Genomic DNA, 25,990 nt, shown 5'->3' with positions numbered 1-25,990 from the left:
TGAGAAAAAGATATATGTATCAATGTACTTAAAAAATTTGTTGGGAGTCTAAAATAAAAAATCTAATATTTTGTAATTTCAAGCTCTGTTTATAAACATAGGTTATTTTAATCCATAATATCAAGCACAAAGCCCTTAACAATTTCTTCATAGGTATTTATTTACCTTGTTAAATATTGCTTGTTGAGATTGGCAACGAAAGCGTTTGGCATTTCTTAGAAGTTATCGTTTTTGTTTTTTGCATCGTAATTTATATATCGCTTCTGCTTTGTTGCCACTACCTATAACATAGTGTTGCTTTAGAATTGCAGTCGGTGATCTTCCCATTAGTATGTTAACATGTACATACATACATTTATGTATATATATTTTGCTTGAGTGTAGTTGAATTCATTACACGTCTCAGTTCAAATGCTGTATAATTTAGCGATGCTTTTGTAATTAAGCGATGCGCAAAACATTGTCTCGAAACCTGATTTTCCCTTTAAACAAAAAATCTGCGATTTATTTTTGGCATATAAAAGTGGAATGGCTGACAAAGATGCTGTCAGTCATCATCCGCGAAGAACAAGATAAACACGGAATACTTGCAAGATAAACACGGATATCGAATACTTAAACCGCTATTTATTCTAAGGAGACATGAAAGCTGTATTATTCTTTGTTATATGTGTGTTTTTCACTACAATCTTTGGTGCTCCTCAACAAGATGTTCAAATTGTGGAATTAGAAAATGACAACGACGGTACCGGAAATTACAAATTTAGGTGAGGTTTTATATGTGTGTGAAATAGTACGTTTAGACTTACAGATTCACTCGATTTCAAATTTGAATTTCATAGCATTTACGTCCAATAAATCTTAGTTATAAATCCACTGGATTTTATTTGACGTATACGCTATGGAATTGATTTTTTAAAATCGAGTGAATTTCGTAAATCTAAACGTACTATAAGTCATTGTAGAAAATATAGTACAAAATTAAATCTCAACAAATGAAATATTTAACGGATTTATTGTAATAACTGTGCTGAACCCAGTGGGCTTCGTATAGCAGTAATACTTCCAAGTGTATTCATTAACCTATGGTGAAACTGTTTAGTAAGTTTTACTTGGATTAATGATTTAGATAATGACGTATGAAAAAGTGGGATCTACAAGTTTACAGCTCTATAGATGGAGCTTACACGACTTATTATTACAATGTGTGGTGTTTATTCTGTCAAATTTAAAGTCTCTCAGATATAATAATATTAATTCCTTTTATATTATAACTACACGTGGATATAAGCTGTGTCTTTTTACGTGATAATTTGTAATAATTATTACGAAATGTTACTAAATGCTGTCTTTTTACACAAAAGTTCAGTAAAAGAGAGCGACAGTTGTTTGCTGAGAAATTGCTAAAAGTTGCTGAAAGATTTTTTCCCAGCAACATTTAGCAAGTTCGATCAGCTATTTTTTAATCATTTGCTCATGGTCAGCTGCTGAATGTTTATCTTATTTTTGTGGTAAAATACTGTAAATATTATGATTCAGCTATATTTATTGATTGTTTTATAAACAAAAAATAAATAAATAAAAATTAATTAATACATATTTTTTATATATTTATTTTGTATTTTTTATTTATTAATCAACTTTACAATAATTCTAAGCCATCGGGCCAATTAAAATGAATTACATTATATTGCATATACATATGTATGTTATCACTATTCTGTGTGCATATTAAACTTTATGTATATGCTTAAATTTGAATATATGCTTAAAATTGGAGAACTTTTTCATTGCTTTGGAGTTAGTTTTTCTTTAATGCATTGGCACCAATGTTTTTATTTTGGTTATCAACTGTTATCTTGCTAAAGTTTACTAAATGCTGTCTTTTTACTTTTTTCTCTATTTTCGTATCAAAGAGTAAAATCTCTCTTACTCTCTGAAAAGAAGTTACTGAATAAATATTACTGAAAAAGTAAAAAGACACAACTATAATATTGACTTAATTAATGCAATATATAATACAGTGGTAATCAATATTTTTAAAGAGAGTGCTGAATAGTAAACCAATATTATCAGGCATGTCACAGAATCCGATCGGAATGGTTTCAATTCCGTAATTTCATTTCGATCGTTTTTGTTTCAGCTTCTTCAGATTTCGAAACATTTGGTGAATTCCGAAAATCTCATTATTTAGTATACATATGGCAACATTAGAGGAATCAAAAGAAGCAAAACAAAAACATATGATTAGGAACCACTGTAGAAGTGGGAATTGTGGAAACATTGTGTTTAAAGTAAGCTTTTTTGTGCGAAAAGAAAATTAATTTTTATTGGATTTTCAATTTTTCTATATTTCTGTAATTGAGGCGCAAAAATCAACATAACGTTGAACATTAACATTAATACTTTTTTGAGTTCTTTCTTCTTTTTTCTTTTATCATTGTTTTAATTTATCATTCGTAATGCCAGATTGTTTAGTTTTTACAAATTTACAACGAAAAATTATGTGACAATACTTTGTTAGTAATTGGTTTCGTTGATTGAGAAATAATGGAAATGTGCGAATTTTTTAAATAAAATGCTAGAAAAAATATGAAATTAAATGTGATTATGTTAATAAAACAATACTTTTATTATTTTTAAGTGTATTTGGAGTATTTTAAAGTGACATGTTTCCAAAAAATACAATTCCACTTGAGAAACCCAAAGTGGTTTCATTCCGAAAAAAATTTTCGGTTTCTGAAGATACTAAATACGGATCAATTCCACTTTCGATCGGAATTGGATTCTGTGTAAAATATTTAGTTTAAACAACCACATGTAGAAAACGAGGCCTTAAGATACAGCAGAAATAATACAGAAAATGCATTTGGCATTTTACTAAAGAATACATTACGAAGAACCCAACTTATCAATACATATTTTAATTAATTCGAGTGTTGAAATTTATTTTCGGAGTCAACTCCAGAGTTGAAGTCGTGAAAAAAATTGGGCTACAGTCGGAGTCTAACCAAAAAATTGATCGACTTAGGAGCCTTTGCCATTGTTTAAATTGTTATCAAGACCATCTGTTTTTTCGTATTTTATGTTCATATCTCTATGTTCTACTCATCGTGCGATACGTAGACGATTTTGGTGAATCAAAATGATGTGTCGATACACATGTAGTTCTTTTCGATTAGATGGCGCTCTATTCTGTAAACATGAAGGGAGCAGATGTTTTGCTTACGTATGTTGTTTACATTTTTAGGTTATGTCATACAAAAAAAAAACATAATAATAATAATAATAATAATAATAATAATAATAATAATAATAATAATATAATGGTTTCATAAACATCCCAGATGGTACAAGGGAGTATTTAGAGAAGTCTCCCTTGTACAAAAAACATATTATATGTAAAATCCCAGCAAAATGTTCGATGACTAATCATGAGTTGAATCATGGGTGCAAGTGATCTGGCATATCTTTTTGTCATTTTTACTCATGAATTTTATATGAGCTTGACCCCCAAAATATGACGTTCTTTTTTGGATCCTAAGCATGTAATTTTAACAAATGAGATGACATGTCATTTTCACCAATGCTTTGGCATGAAATTTTCATGTCTTATTTGGAAAATGAAAAATGCTCTATTTTAATATGACTTTCATGACAAACAAAACTCTTTATTAAACAACTAATTTATCAGCAAAAATTATATAAAAAATTGCAATTTATCGCCGTCGCTGTACCTCAAAAGAGTTTACTTGCTCCCCTCTCCGCATTTTGATTTTATTTCGTCTTACAAAATGTTTTTTTTTTATTATCTCCTTTACGAATTTCTTGTTCGTGAATTACTTTCAATTTTATAACAAAATTTTGGAAGGGATCTACAAATCGACTTGTTTTTAGGGATCTCTTGAGAATCAAATGTAACGAAAGGAAAGGAGAAACTTTTTCAGGAAAATATTATCATAGTTATAACATTTTCTTTCCAAAAGTCGTTACTTCTTTGTTTTCAGATTCGTGTTCCTTTTTTTTGGAATTCGTACTCATATGATATACAGGAAATATAAGGCAACATTACGACGCACAGAGGGGAAACATAGGCCTTAAGTTGCTCAAAACTCAAAATATGAAAATAGTTTATTTGAAAAAAAAAAAATTTGATAAACGGCAACCAGACTCTTTTCTACATTTGCTATAACCATCCTCGACTTTGTAAGATTAACGAATCCAATGCAGCAGCCGATTGAACTCAGCCATACTGAAAACGTTAAAATGACATCATTTTCGCGAAAATTTATATTTTTCAAGATTTATTGTTTTTGTACAGTCTCCGAACAAGATTAGCTTTTAAAATGTTCAGATTGATTTTACATCTTTGCTCTTTAATAATGGTGATACATATCCCCTTTATGAAAAATTTTTATGATAATTTTTAAGATTACTACAATTTCAATAGTGAAAAAGTCTATTTCCCCGTCGTTTCCCGACTATAGTTTCTTCTAATGTTTTATGCGCTTGAGTCTCAAATATCAGATTCAATCATAAAAAATTGCGCATTTTTGCGCCATTCCGAAAAAATCTATTTTTTCTTAACTAAAATATGAAATATTTTTATATGGAATTGCAAGGTTTACTCCCACTAAATTTTGTTCCGCCTTATAACCGGGACTCTTTTTTATAAGACTAAACCAACACCTATCAAATATGTTTGCATTATTCAGAAACATTCACGGCTTTTCTCATGTGAATTGAGAAAAATTTAATTTAAGTAAGTTTCAAAAAATACAATTTGGAATGAAATATACATATGTATATGCGACTATATATACATCTGTACCGATTTGTTTGAAAATTGGCTCAATGTTTTTTTAGGCTAGTTCAGGTTGCATGTGTCAAGTTTCAGTGATTTTGATGCATTTTTATCTCATATCAGATGCGAATATATATAAAAGCTGCATCCAAATCTGGACCGATTTTCATTATTTTCTAGAGGATTAATCTTTGTACAGAAGGTATGCTTTGTGCAAAATTTTATATCAATCCGACTATAAATGTGCTTTCTAGGGCTTTTGATCAACATTTAACACAAATTTCCCCTCTGTGCGACGAGAGTTTTAACAACTTCGGTCGTGATTTCCAGTCTCCGACAACATCAAGCCTATTGTAAATAATAAATCTTATATAGCATTAAACATATTTAGACAAATAAAAGAAAATATAAAGGCGTGTAAATAAAAAACACAAACATCATCTTTATTCGATCGATGGAATGGGTTTAAATCCTGATGAAAACATCGGATGTTTCACGGCTTCGTTTGCATAGGTTCAAATGCTAATGAAAACATCGGATATTTCACGACTTCGTTTGAACCAATACAAAAGATGACATGAAATTACGTCATCGCATAGAACATCTTCCTTCAAATTTTGATGGGATTATATGTAAACTCACAATTTTACAATACATAGAGAATTACCCGTGAACACCAAAAGCTACCGACAAACCTACCTTTAGTACGTGACTTTATTCAACGGATTTCGAGACCTGGCCGTATTATTTCTAAATACAAAGAAACTCAAATCACAATAATGTAAAATTTGTTATCCGGCATGTCACAGAAACGAATTCCGATCGAAAGTCGAATTGATTCCGTACTTAGTTCTTCAGAAACCGAAAAACGAAACATTTTTTCGGAATGAAAACACTTTTGTTTTTGCAAGTGGAATTACATTTTTTGGAAACATGACACTTTAAAACTCCAAAATACTTAAAAATAATAAAAATATTGTTTTATTATCAAAATTACATTTAATTTCATATTTTTTATGATGAATTAGGCAAAGATAAAAGAAAACAAAAGAATAAAGTACTCAAACAAGGTATTTTTCAATGTTATGTTGATTACTTTAGGCCTCGATTACAGAAACAATAGATAAATTGAAATTTCAATAAAAATTAACTTTCTTTTCGCACATACATTCTTTAAACAGATTATTTTCACAATTCCCACTTCTACAGTGTTTTCTAATCATATGTCTTTCCTAATTTCAGGATTAAAACTTGCCCAATTTCCAGATAATTACTAGCAAAGTGCCCGCAACTTCGCATGCGGAAAGGGGATAAAATGGAAATAGCTAACACAGAAACATTGATACTTATTTTAATTGATTTTTAATTTCATTTAAATTCAGTTCGTACTCCATTAGTTCGAATTTCCAAAAAATCGGCCGTATCTCACTCCTACACATCAACAGCCACCCACATTATAAATTTCAGATTTGTTGTTTTATCCGTTCGCTAAATACCCCCACTGAATTTCAAAATTCCAGCTCAGCCACTTAACTCAATAACAATTTGTTCCAAATTCTTATTCAACCATTTAGTAATTTTCATAGCACGTATTTCCAAAATAACATAAATTTCTCAACCCTATTCACCAACACTGACCCTAATACAGTATTTTACATATCTATTCCTAAACGAAATTTAGTACCATTTACTACTTTTCGTATATATATGGCTTGTATTTCTATAAAGACCTCCATATCTCAACCTTACACACGAACACTGACCATAATCCCAAAATTCAGAATTCCAGTCTATATTTTGGAAAATACTAAAGGTTCAAAGTTTATTTCCATTTATTTCGTACAATTTATTACACATAACTACGAGTTTCCAAAACTAACTCTCTATCACAATCTTATTAGACAATCTTAATTCCAAATTTCAGGAATCCACCTATATATGTTCAAACAAATACAAATTGTACCGAATTTAGTACCATTTAGTGCTTTTCACACATATAAGTAAGAATTTCCAAAACTACCTGCGTATATCAATCCTAAACTCCAACAGTAATCTCAATTCCAAATATCAGGATTCCAGCTCTATTCGTCTACCCATATCCGAATTCTACAAAATGTAGTACCATTTAGTACTTTTCGTACCTTAAGTACGAATTTCCAAAACTATCTCAATCCACCTCTATCCGACCACCCGAATCTAAATTCTATCAAATTTGGTACCATTTAGTATTTTTCGTACCCTTACTTACTTACTTAGCTGGCCCATTACAGAACATTTGTTCTATAGGCCGAACTAAGAAAAGATCTCCAATTCTCTCTATTTGTTGCTTCGCTTTCAGGAATACCGCGCCTTTTCATCTCATCATCCACTTGTTTGCGCCATCTATTCCTTGGCCTGCCAATTCTGCGTGCACCGCCAAGCGGTCCGTGTTTATACACCTTTTTAGCGGGGTCATCATCGCTCATTCTTATGATATGGCCTAGCCAACACAATCGCTGCATCTCGATACGTTTAACAATATTGATGTCGTTGTACAGCAGATACAGCTCGTGGTTCATGCGACGTCAATATTCACCGTCAACGCAGATTGGTCCGTAGATCTTTCGAAGAATTTTTCTCTCAAACACACCAAGCACTGCCATGTCTGCTTGCGCAAGTACCCAGGCTTCGGAGCCATACATCAGCACGGGTAGTATCAGTGTTTTGTAGAGCGTTATTTTTGTTTGACGAGATGTGGCTTTGTTTTTAAACTGCTTACTTAAACCAAAGTAGCATCTGTTGGCCAATACGATTCTTCTTTTTATTTCACAACTGATGTCGTTTGTTGTGTTTACGGAGGTGCCGAGGTAGACGAAGTCTTTTACTACCTCAATATTATAGGAACCAACTTCCACAGTCGGTCCGAGCTCAATGGACGCATTGCGCGTCGACACCATCAACTTGGTCTTTTCACCGTTTACCGCCAGACCCACTTTAGCAGATTCTCCTTCGACCTTCATAAAGGTATCAGTTACTTCTTTTACTGATCGGCCTATGATGTCTATATCATCAGCATAAGCAAGTAACATGTGACTATTGGTGTATATTGTGCCACTTCTTTTGACGTTTGCCTCTCGTATAACCTTTTACAGCAGGATGTTAAGGAGATCACACGAAAGGCTGTCTCATTGTCTGAAACCTCTTTTGGTACCAAACTCTTCGGAGAGGTTCTTTCCTATTTTAACTGAGGACCTCGTGTCAGTAAAAGTCATTTTGCAAAGCCGGATGAGCTTTGCGGGGATACCAAATTCAGACATGGCTTCGAATACCTTTGAACGCAGCGGGCTGTCGAAGGCTGCTTTATAATCGACAAAAAGGTGGTAGGTGTCGATCTGTATCTCTTGGGTCTTCTCCAGGATTTGCCGCAGGGTAAATATCTGGTCAATGGTGGACTTGCCAGGTCTAAAGCCGCATTGGTATGGTCCAATTATCTCGTTGACCATTGGCTTTAGTCGTTCGCACAATATCCCTGACACGATCTTGTAGGCAATAGGGAGTAGACTTATGCCCTTATAGTTAGAGCATACAGTCTTATCTCCCTTCTTGTGGACGGGGCACAGGATACTCAGGTTCCAATCGTCGGGTACTCGTTCTTCCTGCCAGATGGTGCTAACTAGCTGATGAATACACCTTATCAGCGTGTCGCCTCCGGTTTTGAACAGCTCGGCTGGTAAGCCATCCGCTCCTGCTGCCTTATTATTCTTCAGCCGATTTATTGCTGTCTTTACCTCATCTTGGCTGGGCGGTATACATTCAATACCATCTTCTGGGATTGGGACTTTGGTATCTTCGTCGTCTTCGCTGCTATTGGATACCAACAGTTTTGAAAAATGTTGTTTCCATATCCTGAGTACACTATCTGTATCAGTTACCAAATTACCTTGCTGGTCTCTACAGGAGGATGTGCCTGTACCAAAGCCATCAGTTTGATGCTTGACTCTTTGGTAGAATTTTCGGACTTCATTCTGACTCCTGTACATCTCGAGTTTTTCACACTCCCGCTTTTCCATCTCTCTCTTTTTCCTGCGGAAAAGACGTTTCTCCTCTCTCCTTTTCTCCCTGTATCTCTCTCGTGCGCTACGCGTTGCTACGGATTGTAAAGTAGCCCTATATGCCGCATTTTTCTCTTCGGTGGCAGCACGACACTCCTGATCATACCATGGATTCCTTGGTGGAGGCCTCTGGTATCCAAGTATGGATTTTGCGGCTGTTTGCATGGAGTGGGCAATGCTTTGCCATTGCGCTGATATGTTATCGGGATGAGGAGTGCTTTGATTAAGCAATTGGGCTAGTTGAGTGGAATATGCTCTGGCTATCTGTTGTGATTGCAGCTTACCGATGTCTAACTTTCGTGTTGTGTCTGTTCGTACTTTGTTTGCTATGTTTAAGCGGGTGCGTACCTTTGGTGCAACAAGGTAGTGGTCCGAATCAATGTTTGCGCCTCGGAACGATCGTACATCCAACACGCTCGATGAATGTCTTCCATCTATCACAACATGATCAATTTGATTTCTGATCTGGAGACAGCCAGGTGCCCTTATGAATATCGAGATGATTAAATCTGGTACTGCTAACTACCATGTTTTTTGCAGCTGCAAAGTCTATCAGCCTCATACCATTGTCAGATGTTTCACTGTGGAGGCTGAATTTCCCGACTGTTGGGCCAAAGATATTCTCCTTTCCAATTTTGGCATTAAAATCGCCTAGAATGATTTTAATGTCATGGGCAGGGCAACTGTCATATGTTTCTTCTAAGCGCTCGTAAAATATATCTTTGGTCTGTTCGACCTTTTCTTCAGTGGGAGCATGAGCGCAAATAGAGCTGATGTTGAAGAATTTAGCTTTTATTCGAATTGCAGCAAGTCTTTCATTCACTGGAGTGAAGCTGGATACCAGATGTTTTAGTCTCCGACTAACTACAAATCCGCAACCAAACTCATGCTTTACGTCATGGCAGCTATAATACAGTGCGTTGTTGTGACGCCTTTCCCAATCCATCGTATTTCCTGTATGGCGGTAATATCGGCCTTGTACTTTTCAAGTACGTCTGCCAATGCGAAGACTGCACCTTCTCTATAGAGAGTGCGAACATTCCAGGTGCAGATTCGCAGATCATGGTCCTTAAAACGTTTGCGGGGTTCGTCAACTTTAGAGGGGGTTGTTTTTCTTTTCTTTCGTTTTTCATAGTATGCTGTTTTTTCTAGGGGAGGGTTACTAGCCCGACGCCCAAACCCAAGTTTTAAACGTTCTTATGGGAGAACGCGCGGCACATGTTAGCTTAACGGGTGTTAAAGGCAGTTCCCCAGGTGACACCACGGGGAGGTCAGTGTCCACTTGAGATGAAAGAGGGACCAAGATAAATCCTGGGCTTTGCCATGTTAAAACCGGTCAGGACCGTTGCTTGGTATCATCCATCCCTTTCGTACCCATAAGAACGAATTTCCAAAACGACCTCAATCCTACATCCCAACAATAAACATATTTCCAAATTTTAGGATTCCAGCTCTACCCGATCTTTTCGTACCCATATGTAGGAAGTTGTAAAACTACCTCAATTCTACAGCCCAACAGTAATCTTAATTTTAAATCTCAGGATCCCAGCTGTATCCTTTCACCCAAATACAAATTGTACCAAATTTAGTACCATTTAGTACTTTTCGTACACATAAATACGAATTTCCAAAACTTCCTCAATCCTATATCCCAATAATCATATTTTCAATTTTTGGATTCCAACTTTATCCGACCACCCGAATCCAAAATGTACCACATTTGGTACCAATTACTACTTTTCGTACCTATAAGTACGAATTTCCAAAACTACCTCAATCTTTCACTCCAACAGTAATCTCAATTCCAAATTTCAGGATTCCAGCTCTATCCGATCGCCCAAATACAAACTGTACCAAATTTAGTACCATTCAGTACTTTTCGTACCCATAAGTACGAATTTCGAAGACTGCCTCAATTCTACAGCCCAACAGTAATCTTAGTTCCAAATCTCAGGATCCCAGCTCTATCCTTTCACCCAAATACAAATTGTACCAAATTTAGTACCATTTAGTAATTTTCATACACATAAATACGAATTTTCAAAACTTCCTCAATCTTATATCCCAATAATCATATTTTCAAATTTTAGGATTCCAACTCTATCCGACCACCCGAAACCAAAATGTACCACATTTGGTACCAATTACTACTTTTCGTACCTATAAGTACGAATTTCCAAAACTACCTCAATCTTTCACTCCAACAGTAATCTCAATTCCAAATTTCAGGATTCCAGCTCTATCCGGTCGCCCAAATACAAACTGTACCAAATGTACTACCATTCAGTACTTTTCGTACCCATAAGTACGAATTTCGAAAACTACCTCAATCCTACATTACAACAGTAATCTTAATTCCAAATTTCAAGATTCCAGCTCTATCCGACCATCCAAATTCAAATTGTAGCAAATTTAGTACCCTTTAGTACTTTTCGTACACATAAGAACGAATTTCCAAAACTACCTACATATTTCAACCCTACACCCTGGGTAAAGTACCCTACATTCTAATTCTAACCATAATTACAAATTTAAGGATTCCAGCTCTATCCATTCACCCAAATCCAAATTATACCAAATTAAGTACTATTAAGTACTTTGTATGTACCTACCTACTTCTCAACCTTGATTCTCATTCCAAATTTCAAGCTCTATCCGTGCACATAATGACAAATGGTACCAAATTTAGTACATGTTAGTACTTTTCGTGCACGTACAAATTTCTAAAACCATTTCCTGCATCTATCCTACGTTCCTTCAGTGACTCTCATTTCAAATTTCAGATTTCTAGCTTTACCGATTCGCCATATACAAATGGTAAAATATTTGGTAACTTTTAGTACTTTTCGTACCCTTCTAATACGAATTTCCAAAATCCCAGCTTTATCGACCACCTTCGCCTCAAGACTAACCCTCATCCAAAATTCAAATATTGTTTTTTTCTCATAAAGCCATGTTGTTATTGTAAATTTTTTAGCTGTTGTAATTAATTCATGCAAACACTTTACTTCTTACACCATGCGATGGTTTATTTTCAAAATTGTCAAAAAATTCGAATATGTCACGGGGAATCTATATTTTCGCCTGATAGATTTCACACATCCGATGGTACCGTTATATGGGCACATTACCAAAATTTCGACTCATTTTCAATATCAATCATCTTAGGACTGCTGCAAATGACTACACAAAACTTCCTTCATTTCTCCTAGTTATACTGACTTTTATCATGATTTCAACACGCAGATGGACATAATATAGTTTTTGGATTCTCACTGAGAATTTCTCAGACAAATATTTAGTGGTGTTGCAAACGGAAAGGCTAATTTAATATACCCCACATTTTGTGGTGGAGGGAATAAAAATGAATAATGGGTTTGAGATGGCGATCAGATAATATTTAGCGGGTTAAATGGACCAAAACTTTTGTAAATTGTGAAAATTTTTAGTGATCAAATAACAGAGTTACAGCCCAATATATCCAGTTTTTTGTTTGTAATGTTATTGAAGGTTTGCACGAGGTAGGAGTTTATAGAAAAATATACAAAATTAATTTTGGTTCATATTTTATTTAATGGAGGACATATTATGTCAAAGTCGATTTCATACAACTCCTGGCTTTTCCCCTGATACTACTACTACTGCTTAATATATAATGGACTACTTTTATTGGTTGGTTTGTGTGTAGAAAACCACATTTTCCACCCATATTACAAATAGTCTATATCACGGTAAAGAAATTCAAAGTTTTTGCATTATTACAAATTATGGGGAGGCTTAGCATATTAATTGTACAGTGTGATTTTCTATACGTATGTATATAATAGGAGTGTCGTTTCGCCATCTCTTTTAAATGATCTCTTTGCCACACCTTCGACATTTTTTGAAATATTAATTATGGTAAAGGCGAATTACCCTCCATGCTATGATGGATATTAAACTAAATTTGTTTATAAGATATACCCTTATTTAATTATTTTCGATATACCCTGAAAATACAAAACCGCAGGTATTCTCATCCATACATATGTATGGTACAAATGCCAATTTTTGGACGATGATAGATCTTCAATAAACTCACAATTAAGATGCAATTATTAGGTCACCCAGTAAGCCCAGCTGATGTTATCTCTTGCTATCAAAACACACTGATTTAATTGCATCGTTTTGGACACGGATATAACTGCACAACGTTTAATTTAAAAAAATGTGAAATATTTTTAATTGATTAATTCTATAGAGATTCGAATATTGACTGTGAAAACTGTCGGTTGTGTTTTTCCAATCAAAAAACGAAAAAATAAAAAAATTTTAAAACAATAATTTTTCCAATCTTTTCAAAATAAATCTTTGAATAAAAGAACAATCAGCAACATATACAAGCGTTTAAGACTTTTATTGCTTGCATAAATCATGGGAAAACTCCCTACACTTTTGCAAGCTGGAGGGAGACCTCCTAATATTTCTGGTGTAATAAAAACTCGAGCTGTTGGAAGAAGATCGTCCTCCTTGTCTGACGCAACAAAAATTCGTGATTTGAATGAAGCATCGCCAGGAGCTCAATCTAAACAATCTTTGTGTGGGAAGAAACCCGAATCTGTACCCAAAGCACCACGTGCTACGCTTTTAGCTGTAAGCAAATTAAAAAGAAACCCAGATCTAGAGCAATCGGTCAATATGCTAAATGAAGATACTGCAATTTCAATGGAAAATGTATTGGATGACTTGAATAAGAGAACAATTTCAACTACTTCTATGGATCAAGGTTTTCAAGAAGTTAAAAACAAGAAAAGGCGCAAACATGTAGGTGATGTTCAACTACGATTATCCCAAAGTAGCTTAAATAATAATTCGCAAGATAAATTGCAAGATTCAAATAGGTTTTCCTTGTTAGGTGATTTGGATATAGAATCAGATTTCATTGTAAATGATAGTGTTCCTAACGTTAAAAATAATATGCAGACCAAAGCAGAAAAGAAAGATTCGTTTTGTCCACCTATTTTTCTGCAGAACGTTAATATAAATTCTCTTATTGAACAGCTAAAATCCAAAAACATCCAATTTAAGATTAAAAATCAATCAAAAACCAGAAGCAAATTATTCTTGACAGATGCCTCGACACATGCAGAAATGATGCAGTTATTAAAAGAAAAGAAGATTTCTTCTTATTCTTACACTCCTAAGGAGTTTAAACCATAGACTAATTAATGTAGAGACAAAGAATGGCTCTCACCATTTATCTGCGGCGACATAGATGTCGTTTACGCATGTTTGTGGTTTGAGTGAAAGCTACTTGTTTCACTCAAACGAAAACTCCTAAAAATATTAACATTTACGAACTATATGCCTATCAAAAAGAGTGGAATAGTTAATTTCATATGTAAAGTACATTTTAAAGTGGCGAAGTTTGCAAACAAAGACCCTAATTGGTAGAAAAACTAATAAACTGTTTTCGAAGTTGAGTCATTTGACTAGCCCCAGTCTGGCTTGAGTCAGATGACTAGCCCCAAATCGATTCGTGCGACATCTGGTTGAGAATGAAAAATGAGAGCGTTCGTAGTCTCTGCTTAATTAGTCTATGGCCAAAGCTTAATCTGCAGGGGATTATATTATAAGACAAATCCTGATGATATAAAGTCAGAGATTGACTATTTTGTTCCCGATACTGTTGAATCAGTTACTAAGTTTTCTACTGAATTCTCTAAAAAGAATGGCATTGATACCGGACTATTTTTAGTTACTTTAAAGGTAAATCGCAGAGTAAACGAGGTCATTGGGCTCCATACTATCCTTGGTCAAACTGCATATTGGGAAAAACCCAAAAGTTCGACCAAAATTCCACAGTGCTATAGGTGTCAACAGTGGGGACACTTTTCAAAAAATTGTAGTCGTCCCATCTCATGCGTCAAATGTGATAAAAAACATGAACGTGGTGCCTGTGAATTAGGTTCGGAAGATAAAGTTTTTTGTGTTAATTGCAATAGTTATGGTCACACTGCTAATTATAGGGGATGTAGCGCTTACAAAGATTATGTATTACATAGGAAAAAGGCCGCTGAAGATCTTAAAGCACAAAAAACTGCCGCAATCGGCAATGTTGCTAGAGCTCTCAATGCAACAAACACCGTTACTACGAAGAGCTCATTTGCTAAAATTCTTAGGGGAACTGATACTTTTTGCGACAAACCAGAGAAACCTAGATTTATTCAAGAATTTTTAAATGTAGCACAAATGTTATGTGATCTGGAGCAATTGACGCTTGAAAAAAGGGTAAAACGTTTTCTTAGCAATTACCAAAAAATGTCAAAAGACGAAGCTAAAGCTGAATGCTTGAAGTTAGTAAAAGCTGTTCAAGATGTCTACTGTCCATAAATGTTTGAACTTAATTACGTATAACGTTGGATCCCTCGTCCACGTTGGTAGGAAAATTGAACGTAATGAAATTCTGCGCCATTCCAAGGTTGATGTAGCTTTTCTACAAGAGTTGCACTTACCTGAAGGAAACACCTTATATTTAGATAATTATGTTATTTTAAGGGATGGTAGTCCTCTCGGGGTTGCTGTAGCTTTTAATAAAAACATTTCTTGTACGAAAGTTAGTATTCCTGGATTAAATTTTCCACATTTATTTGTGGAGATTAACGTAAAAATTAATGGTTCAGTACGGAAAATTTTATGCGGGTCTATTTACTTTCCTAGTAACTATGATAGAAGATCTATTTGTAACGGTTTATCCTCTATTCAAACATTCTCGGAAAATTTTGATGGTTTAGTAATTGGTGGCGATTTAAACGCTAAAAATATTGCCTGGGGAGATACCACCAATAACTATAATGGTGAGGTTCTTTCAAACTGGATTGCATCCGAAAATTAGAATGTTTCAAGAATTTGCTATTCATATCCCACATATCCGAGTGGTTCTTCCCACTTAGATCACTTCATCGTCAGTACCAATTTGATATGCAACCAAAATTTTACAACTAGTACCCTCTCCACTTTTTCAGATCACTTACCTCTGCAACTTTAAATTTCCTTTTCACAATTTGACTTCATTCTAGATTCGCCCGAAGGTTTTACTTCTTTTAAAAACACAAATTGGGATGTTTCAAAAAGTAATGCCATATGCATTCGCAATGTTTCAGGTAAATGCAAATACACAGTGGTACTAGAAAGTAAAAAACTAGATTTATCTTTGGATGGTAACAAAATTGATTTTAAAGAAAATTTAAAATATCTTGGCGTTTATTTTAACAAGTTGTTGAAGTTTAATAAACACGCTTTATATAATTTAGAAAGATCCAATCGTATAAAAGGTGTCTTTGCATTTCTTTTTAATAGTAAATTTTTGTCTACAAAAACTAAACTTTATCTATATAAAGTAAGCTTACGGCCAGTACTTCTGTATGCCTTTGCAATTTGGTTTTGCATATCACCTACTACAATGAAAAAATTTGAGATTTTTGAACGACACGTCCTCCGCAAGTGTTTAGGACGGAATTTTAGATCACTTAATAAGCGATATTCTAATGAATATATTTATAGAGAAAGTAAAATTATACCTTTGTCAAAATACTCCCTCAATTTAATGAAACGTTTTGTTGAAAAACTTTCTTATCATGATAACCGTTTAATTAAAAACATTTTGGAAAGCGAAAAGGAATTTAGCTGGATAAACACGAACTATCTATCAGCCATTGGAATTTTACAGGAGCAAATCGATAGTCCTAGTCATAACTTTTATATATATTCTACTCCCGGTACTCATAGGGGATGATTTTTTTTAATTTTTTTATTTAGTTTAAGTTAAAATAGTAGTTTTTAAGTTTTTATTCACACATACATAAATATAACTCTATAAATTTCTCTAAGTGCCGGGAGCAAGCACTGTTCGTATTATAAAGTTATTGTTAATAAATATTTACAGGAACATCATATCTCTGTGTCAGCAAGTTGCATACTCTTTAAATTATGATATTAAAATAATACACAATAGTTTTAAGAATTCTAATCAATGATTGTTTTAAATACTTTATTCTTGAAAAAAAAGTCTCAATAAATCTAAATCTAAATCTGATTAATTCTATATTTTATGTATTTATTTGAAATTGTTATTATAATAAATGCCTAAATTCGCATTCTTAGTAAATTCGCCTTACTTGCAATTTTCCCTTTGAAAATTTCTGCATAAAACCTATACACTCTACGTCGGTAGAATAGAACACCTTTTGTTAATATTAGCTCATTTATCCCAAAACGAATGCATCTACATGCTTAATATTGTAAGGAAAAAAATATTTTTCTAGCTCTTCGCGAAATGATTTTCTGATTATTTTCCGAATATACTATGAAAAATAGGCATTTATTTTTGGTCATCAGCATAGAATAATCATTTTATTTTTGCGAATTGTTGATGTATCAATGCCGAATTTTCTTTCATTGGATAAAGCAGAGCTTTCTAATCACCAAAAAAAACCTATAAATAACTCCGCGGTCACCGAAATAACAGCGTAAAAGGGCTTGACAGATAATTGAAACATCTCGGAATATCAGTAGGTGTCGCGCAGTTATGTCATATTTATTCACAATAAGATAGAATAAGACACAGAAAACCACGACGGATGCAATCAAGTGCTTCGAATGCTGATGAGATGGAACATTTTCAAAAATTATGAAAAACGTCAAAATTTCTTATAATAACCTTGATGTTTTATTCAATAAAATGATTTTTTTCGCGAACAAGTCTGCTTTTAAAGGTTTGAAATGCTCCCATTCAGAGGAAGGTAATCTGATATGAACACAACCGCTATTTTAAACGAGGCTTATATATGTGAGTTCAGTTAAAAAAAAAATACTATATTCGTAAAATCCGGTATGAAGAGCATCACCTGGTCCATTTATATTATAACATAAAACTGTTGAGAACAGTTGCGGACATCGAAATAAGAACACATATAAAATTCAAAGTCCAAAGGGTGTATTCAATTTTATACCTCTTTATGTGAAGCTATTTTATTCCTCTTAATGTGGAGCATATTTTCAAAACTTAAACGGGAGACATGTTCGCGGAAAAATCATTTTATTGAACAAAACATCAAGTTTTTTATAAGAAATATTGACATTTTTCATAATATTTTTGAAAATGTTCCATCTTATCAGCATCCAAAGCACTCGATTGTATTGTGAAGAAATATGACATAACTGTGCGACTCCTACTGATATTCTGAGATGTTTTAATTAACTGTCAATTGAAGCCCTTTTACGCTGTTATTTCGGTGACCGCGGAATTATTTATACCCAGCAAAATTCGAAGGAAGGGGTTCCATGCGATGACGTGATATCATGGCATCTTTTGCATTGGTTCAAATGAAGTCGTGAAAGATACGATCTTTTCATTCGCATTTGAACCAATGCACTACTGGTAATTTGCCCTGTTTTTGAGGCAAAAATTAATAACGACGGAATTAAAGGATTTGTTAATGTTTTAAATTATTTATGTGTAAAATTGAGATAATACAAAGTTTTCTACAGATAAATTCGGGTATAACGAACAACGGTCATAAGCAACTACATTTATAACGAACAAAGGTATTTCTTCCAATACCAATTTCATTCACGGTTGTAAGTAACAAAAATGGTTACCCGCGGGTAGATTTGCAAACGAATTGCTATTGCAATTTTGTATATTTTTTAAATATACTGTTACGAATGTAACTGATAGGTTTAAGTTAGTTTAGTTTAATTTCCGTTAATTTAAATATTTGAATTGTAACGTAAAGTTTTTATTACGCAGTTACTTTATTTAAGCAACAACAACTACCATGTAGAACTCTCTTCATTATTCTAGATGTTACTTTACCTTTCATTAATGTGCTTTTATTTTGTTTTGCCATAATCATGTAATTATTGATTAGTTTGTTACTTCTTTGCACTTGTTTGTTGTTGTAATTACGTTATTACTGTGCTTGTCGTCCAATTGTATTCCCCCCATGTATGTATGTGAGTATGGTTGTTCGCTTAGTGCGAATGTGCGTCTGTGTGTTCGCTGCACAGATTCGAGGTATTGCCATATGCTCTAGATATTTCTCGAACAGGGAGACTATGGGATATAAATACAGGGGAACTGGCAAGGACGGAGTAGTTGTGTTTTAAGCGTTGAACTGAACAGATCGATTAAATAAGAGCTGCGTGCTAACTAGAGACTTGCTGTGTGCTTAGTAATTAAAGTCGGTTCTGAATAAGTGTAATAAAGTAAATAAAGCATTGTAGAAACGTAATCTAAAACGAACCCTGTTTTATTTGGTCCAAATCGTACTGGGGAATAAAACAACGTCTACACGGAGATTAGTTAAATCTAATTCCGTAACAATACGTTAATAAACTCGATTTTAGTACTCCTTTAAACCGTATCAATGATTAATATGTAAAAGAGAGGTAAAATAAAGCTTACTACTGCCACGCAGTTTATAGAAAACCACGGATATAACGAACAAATTGTCGGCATTACTAATTTCATTTGCAATGAAATTGTAAAAAACAATATTTTTATATTTATTTATTTCCTCAAACCAAACTTCCACAATTTTAAGAGTTTTTATTGAGAAGTAACCTAACAAATTCTGATAAATATCAAAAAACGGGCATAATCGGGCTTCGAAACCTAGTAAGTAGTACCAATGCAGAAGACTTTCAGTAATGTTCTAGGTGGCAAAATCATGGCCAAAAACGGTCAATTTACGAGTAGTATAAGTCCATATGTAGTGAGTTTAAGCAAAATAAAATATTTATTTCTGACTTTTTGTGTTTTTTGGTCGCTACCCAAAATATTTAAGCTATATTATATATTAAATAAATTCCTCTCACAAGTGCCAATCTATTCCACTTCACATATATTTATAATTGGTTTATTTTTCCGCGGTTTTAATATTCAAGCCTTACAATATACTTTTTTAAGTTTTTCTTCAAAATTCTCACTTTGACTGCAATTTAAACCGCGATAATGGCGCTATTTTGAAAAAATATCTTTCATATTAATAAATTTTGACATGTTCTTTTTTCAATGCCAACTAAAAAAATATTATTATTAAAAATTGTAAAATGGACTTTTTGCCTCAAAAACTGAACAAATTACCTATAGTGCAATGCAAAGGAAGTCCTGAAAGATCCGATCTTTCATCAGCATTTGAACCCATTCCATCGATCCAATAGAGATGAATTTTGTGTTTTTATTTATACACATTTTTCTAAATATATAAGATTAATTATTTACAATAGGCTCGATGTTGTCGGAGACTCGATATCACAACTAACGTTGTTAAAACTCTCGTCGTAATGATAATGTCATCGCAAAGGGTTGGTAAAAATGACAAACCAAATCATTGGTGGAAATGAAATGCCAGAGCATTGGAAAATGACATGTCAAAACATTGGTATAAATGACATGCTTTGGATCCAAAAATGAATACAATCTTTTGGGGTCCACGTTCATATAAAATTCATCGATAAAGATGCTAAAAAGATGACATGTCAGATCACTTGCACCAATGATTGAATGGCATCTTTGGCATCGAACATTTTGCTGGGTAGGTTTTCTTTGGTGAAAATGATTAGAAAGCTCTGCGTCAATATCTCAACAATTCGCGAAAATAAAATGATTGTTCTATTCTGATGACCAAAAATAATTGACTATTTTTTATAGAACTATCGAAGAAATGACCACACACAGAAAAAATGGCCTCTCTAACATATGTCCCAAACATATTTTGCAGCAGACATATATTTGTTTGCAAGCAGTTCCAAACGTAACATATGTTTGGGTCCAAATATAAACAAATATATGTTTGGGTGCACAAACAAAAACGAACCCAAAAGCCACAAAAAACAAACACATGCACCAGTGGGCGGTTTCTGAGAGCAAGGGAAGGTAAATGGCAATGTGAAACACATTGAAATGTATGCTCATGTGCTCTCAGCAAGCGCTCACTGGCTATTTCTAACACATATACACATTTATAAATGGTGGTGTTTTTTTATTGAAGGGCATAGAAAAAAGGCAAAACAACAAAGACACATAGGTACATACAAAATTCTAAAGAAATACATAACACACTTTGATAAAAGAAAAACTGAATGAAATAACTTATAAAAAGTCACACTTTAAAAAAGAAAAAAATATTTAGAAACATCGTTGAACGCTTCTCTTTAATTGTGAAATAAAACACATTTTCCTCAAAGTTGAAATCATCAGCGGGAAATCGGCATCTGGAATCAAATGATTATATAATGTAATAAATAGGTACATCCATATTTCAAATATACTTGTTGTAGTAGAAACGACTAGCGTCTCTATTTGTTGTAATAAATAAAACGAATGAGGGCCTTCACAATGTTTTCCCAGCTTGCTGTATTGAACGCATTTTTTACATCGAGGGTTACAACCACAAAGTATTCCTTTGTACCCTTCTTCCAACTTTTACCATCTATTGCGGCTCTTGCAATATCAACAACCGTTTTTATAGCCTCCACCGTTAATCTTTTCTTCCTGAACCCAAATTGTCTTTCTGATAAGCCATCCGTAGCTTCAACATATTGATGGGAAATATCCTTATCGCAGGCAGGAGTTGAAAAGCTGTAGCAGTTGATCACCACAGCATTCAACATCTTCTTTAACTGTCGCTGGCTGCGACGTGAGTTTCTCCTGGGAGGGATAGCGAATTTAACCACTAGCAACAAACCCAAACGACCAAACAGAAAACACCAACAATTTCCTTTAATATGGGTTTATTGCTTAACGCGTTTATTTCTAACAAAAAATATGAAATTAAAAACTAATATAAAAAAAATAAACAGAGCCACACAACTTATCCCTCACGAACTAAATTTATTAAAAAAGGGCGACAATAATAAACCACAATCGACAGTCGTCAAATCGGTAGAAACGGCACGCGCCGATAATTTTCAGCAAAAATCCATGAAATTTCGCGATGTACATAGTCCCGGTACACACTAGAATGAATTTCATTAAAAAATTTCATGAAATTAGACGTTCTAAGGTAAAATTCCCCACTACAGAAATTTCATAAAATTACTCAGAAAGCAAAATTTCATGAAATTTTTCGATGAAATCAGTCTAGTGTGGACCGGGACTATGTACATCGCGAAATTTCATGGATTTTTGCTGAAAATTATCGGCGCGCGCCGTTTCTACCGATTTGACGACTGGCGATTTTTAGCCGATTTGAGCCGACAAAATCGGCGGGGGCTCGACTCGAAGAAAAAGAGCGGCGGCGGCGCGCCGCCGATTTTCAGCCGACTGGCTTCCTCCTCTGTCTTGCACTCGACCTCTTGTCCATTCACGACGAGAGACATCAGGATCACAAATCAATACCAAGTCACCTGGGGCTACGGGCTTTGTGTACTGGCACCATTTAGCTCTTCTAGTTAGTGTGGGCAAATATTCGGCGATCCACCTTTTCCAAAAGTGGCCACGAAGCTGTCGTGAGATACGCCACTGTTTCTTCAACACAGCTGGTTTGTCGACAATTGTTCCGGCTGGAGTTTCTGGCATATTTGGATGGCCCAACAAAAAATGATTCGCCGTTCTTCCTCATCGGGACCAACAGGCATATGGGTTAAAGGGCGCGTATTGACTATATTTTCGGCTTCAATGAGAAAACTATGTAACGCGTGCTCTCTGGGGGCGACTTCCTTCAACGTTACACGCAATACCTTTTTGACACATTGAACCATCCGTTCCCAAATGCCTCCTTCTGATGGATTATATGGGCAATTAAACTGCCAGTCAATGCCCTTTGTAGACAACTCATCCTTCACTCGGACCACTTCGAAAACTTCGTCAAATCTCTTGGCTTCTTGTTCTGCTCCAACAAAATTCTTGCCATTGTCGCTCCGTATTCTTATCGGGGTTCCTCTGCGATTTATAAAATTGCGTATGGCTAAAATGCAGGCATCAGTTGACAGATCAAAGGCAATCTCCAAATGTATGGCTCTGATCGTCAAACATGTAAACAGAGCCACCCATCGTTTTTCATGACGTCGACCGATAGTGATGGTAATTGGGTCAAAATAATCTAATCCGGTGTAGGCAAATGGACGGACATTTGGAGTTAATCTGTCGCTAGGCAGGGAACCCATAAATGGCGGCATTGGAGAGACACGGCGTAACTTGCAGACATTACATTTGGAGATACAGCTTTTCAATAGTTTTCGAAGTCGAGGAATCCAATAACGTCTTCTTATGGCGGCAATAGTGGCTTCAAAGTTTTGGTGCTTCATAAGTTTATGCTCATGGACAACAATAAGTTCCGCTAGGCGATGCTTTGGTGAAAGTATAATGGGACGTCTGGTTTCAATAGGCAAACAACTGGCGGCATCAATACGCCCATATACTCGCATCAAATTATTCTCATCAATATAGGGCGACAGGGTGTACAACTCATTGCTCTTTGGGATGGAACCACCAGACTTTAAAACATCTAATTCGAAGGCGAAACTTTCACGTTGAGATAAGCGGCAAAGAACAGTTTCGGCATCCTTAAATTCGGCGACTGTTAGACAAATTTCAACCTCTCCAATTTTCTTCTTAAAATATCGTTCGACAAATCTCAGGACATAACCCATTGTACGTTTTATCCTGAGAAAAGACGAGAAACGATTAAAATCAATAACAACATTTGTACTGACCGTTAAAACAAATTTCGAAAGAAGCTCTTCTTCAGGCGGCTCATCATTGGATCATTTCGGGCCAGTCATCCTCCGGCTGATGCAAAAATTGTGGACCTTGGTACCAGCGGGAATTAAAAGAAAAATCCATATTTCTTTTCGCTCTTGTTGTTTCATCGGCAACATTCAAATTTGTGGGCAACATTTCCAATCAGTAGGACGTGTGGAATCCATAATCTCTGTGATTCTATGGGCGACAAACGGCTTATATCTTCTGTTGTCAGAATTTATCCAGTTGATGACAGTTGAAGAATCACTCCAGCAAATTCGCCGGGAAACCTTGACCGAATGTTCCTTCTCGATAGTGCACAGCAAACGAGTTCCCAATACGGCAGCTTGAAGTTCAAGTCTGGGAATGGTCATTGATTTCAACGGAGCACATTTGGTTTTTGAGGTAATAAACGAGACTTCAATCTCACCATCTGACTTTATAGACCTCCAATACGACACGGCACCAAATGCGTCTTCGCTGGCATCGACGAAAATGTGCAACTCGACTGTTTCAGGCAATCCAATTCTAAAGTAGTATCTAGGAACACTTACTTGGGCCACATTCTTCAACTCATCACGCCAATTATTCCATATGTCAAACAGTTCATTTGGGATATCTTCGTCCCACCGAATATCATATCTCCAGACTTCTCTCAATAACAATTTAGCTGTTACCATGAAGTGACTTAATAAGCTGAGGGGGTCGTATACCGACATGACAACACTCAACAATTCTCTTTTTGTCGTCACCAGGATGCCAATACATGCCCAGAATCTTTTCTGTGGAAAACTGAACATCGGCTAAATCATCACAGAAGTTCACATTTCTTCCCAAATTACCCTCCAGAGCCACGACAACCTCTTTTGAATTCGATGTGAAATTGCGCAACTCGAAACCGGCTGACTTATGTATTTCACGCACTTGCATCGATATCTCTATGGCTTTCGCTGAAGTTTCGAAGCTGTCGACAAAATCATCAACATAATGGTTGTCGATAATTGCCTTCACGATCACGAAATTCTAGGGCATTGCTCTCTTTCACATACTGGGCAATACAAGGCGAGCAAGCGGCTCCAAACGTCATTACAGTCATCTCATAAACATCTGGGGGCAACATTCATTTTCACGCCAAAGAAATCTTTGAGAACACCTATCTTCTTCGGCAATAATAATTTGGTTAAACATCTCTTTGATATCTGCGCAGACAGCGACTTTCCAAATTCGAAAATTAAACAAGACGGCAGGCAGTGGTCTGTATTGTTGAGGACCCTTCAATAATTTCGAGTTTAGAGAAACTCCTTCGACTTTGGCGGCAGCATCAAACACGAGGCGAAATTTCCCAGGCTTCATTGGATTCAACACACCAAAATGTGGTAGATACCAACTTCTCGGGCTACAAATAGATATTTCGGATGATGTTAACTTTCGTACATACCCTTTGTTGACATAATCCTGAATGATTCTTTTGTAGTCGGCACGAAAATCAGGATTCTTCTTCATTTTCCGCTCAATTCCAACAAGTCGATTAAAGGCCATGGAATAGCTATCCGACAGGACTACATTTTCATCACGCCATAGTAGTCTGGATTGAAATCTTCCGGCAACCTTTATCGTAAAATCCTTGAGCAACTGTCTAGTACGAACATTATCCTTACCCTCTATTGTCGGCAGGGTCTTCACACCAAAATTTTCTGTTTCGAAGTAACTTGACACCAAATCATATAAATTTTGCTCTGGCTGAGCTGTCAGCAAACATGTGTGGGATGTAGGCTGTCTTCCACACATCTGAGCAACAACTACCCATCCTAGGGGTGTATCGCTGCATAAGGTCCACCTTCTTCCAATGGCACAACTTCATCTGGCAACCCCAAATGACAATTATCAAGTCCGATGAGCAACTTAGGCGTCACGTTGTTGTATGGCTGCACTGGCACTTCATAATGCTTATTTGACTTCACGTTGAAACTTTGAGTCGGCAATTTCAAATTTGGAACACCATACACATTTCTTAAAGCATACTTCCTCTTCTTAGAAATTCCACTCACATGAAGATCAACCACCATTGCACTTTCTTGAGACGACTTACCACCATACCAGCTTAAATTCAACTTGCTTTGACGACCACTAAGTCCAAGTTGCCTCACCAAGGAACTGTCTATCATTGTCACCGACGAACCTTCATCCAACAAGGCAAACGTTTCAACAACACAGTTCGGACCATAAAGTTTCACAGCCAGCACTCGGAACAACAAGTTTGATTTTTCACAAATACTGGAAACACAACTCAACACTGGTTCGGCATCTTGATCATTCCGGGCAAAAACACTATTTGAATTATTTTCACCAACATCTTTTGATTTGTCA

The 25,990-nt window shown here is 35.2% G+C and overlaps 1 protein-coding gene across 1 annotated transcript in view; it reads left to right on the top strand.

Annotated features, from left to right (window-relative positions):
* The first annotated feature begins 325 nt into the window (after positions 1 to 325).
* Positions 326 to 25,990, top strand: part of LOC141400075 (endocuticle structural glycoprotein SgAbd-5-like) — a 59,969-nt gene continuing 34,304 nt past the window's right edge. Inside the window, exon 1 of the mRNA XM_073979488.1 lies at positions 326 to 767. Coding sequence (XP_073835589.1) covers positions 643 to 767 — 125 coding nt within the window. The 5' untranslated portion in view covers positions 326 to 642. The remainder of the gene's footprint in view (positions 768 to 25,990) is intronic.

Source organism: Musca autumnalis, unplaced genomic scaffold (assembly GCF_047663935.1).
Source record: "Musca autumnalis isolate F117 unplaced genomic scaffold, ASM4766393v1 scaffold_3, whole genome shotgun sequence".
Taxonomy (NCBI): Eukaryota; Metazoa; Arthropoda; class Insecta; order Diptera; family Muscidae; genus Musca; species Musca autumnalis.
Note: the sequence above shows the minus strand (reverse complement) of the source record. Positions and strands in the feature narration are given on the sequence as shown.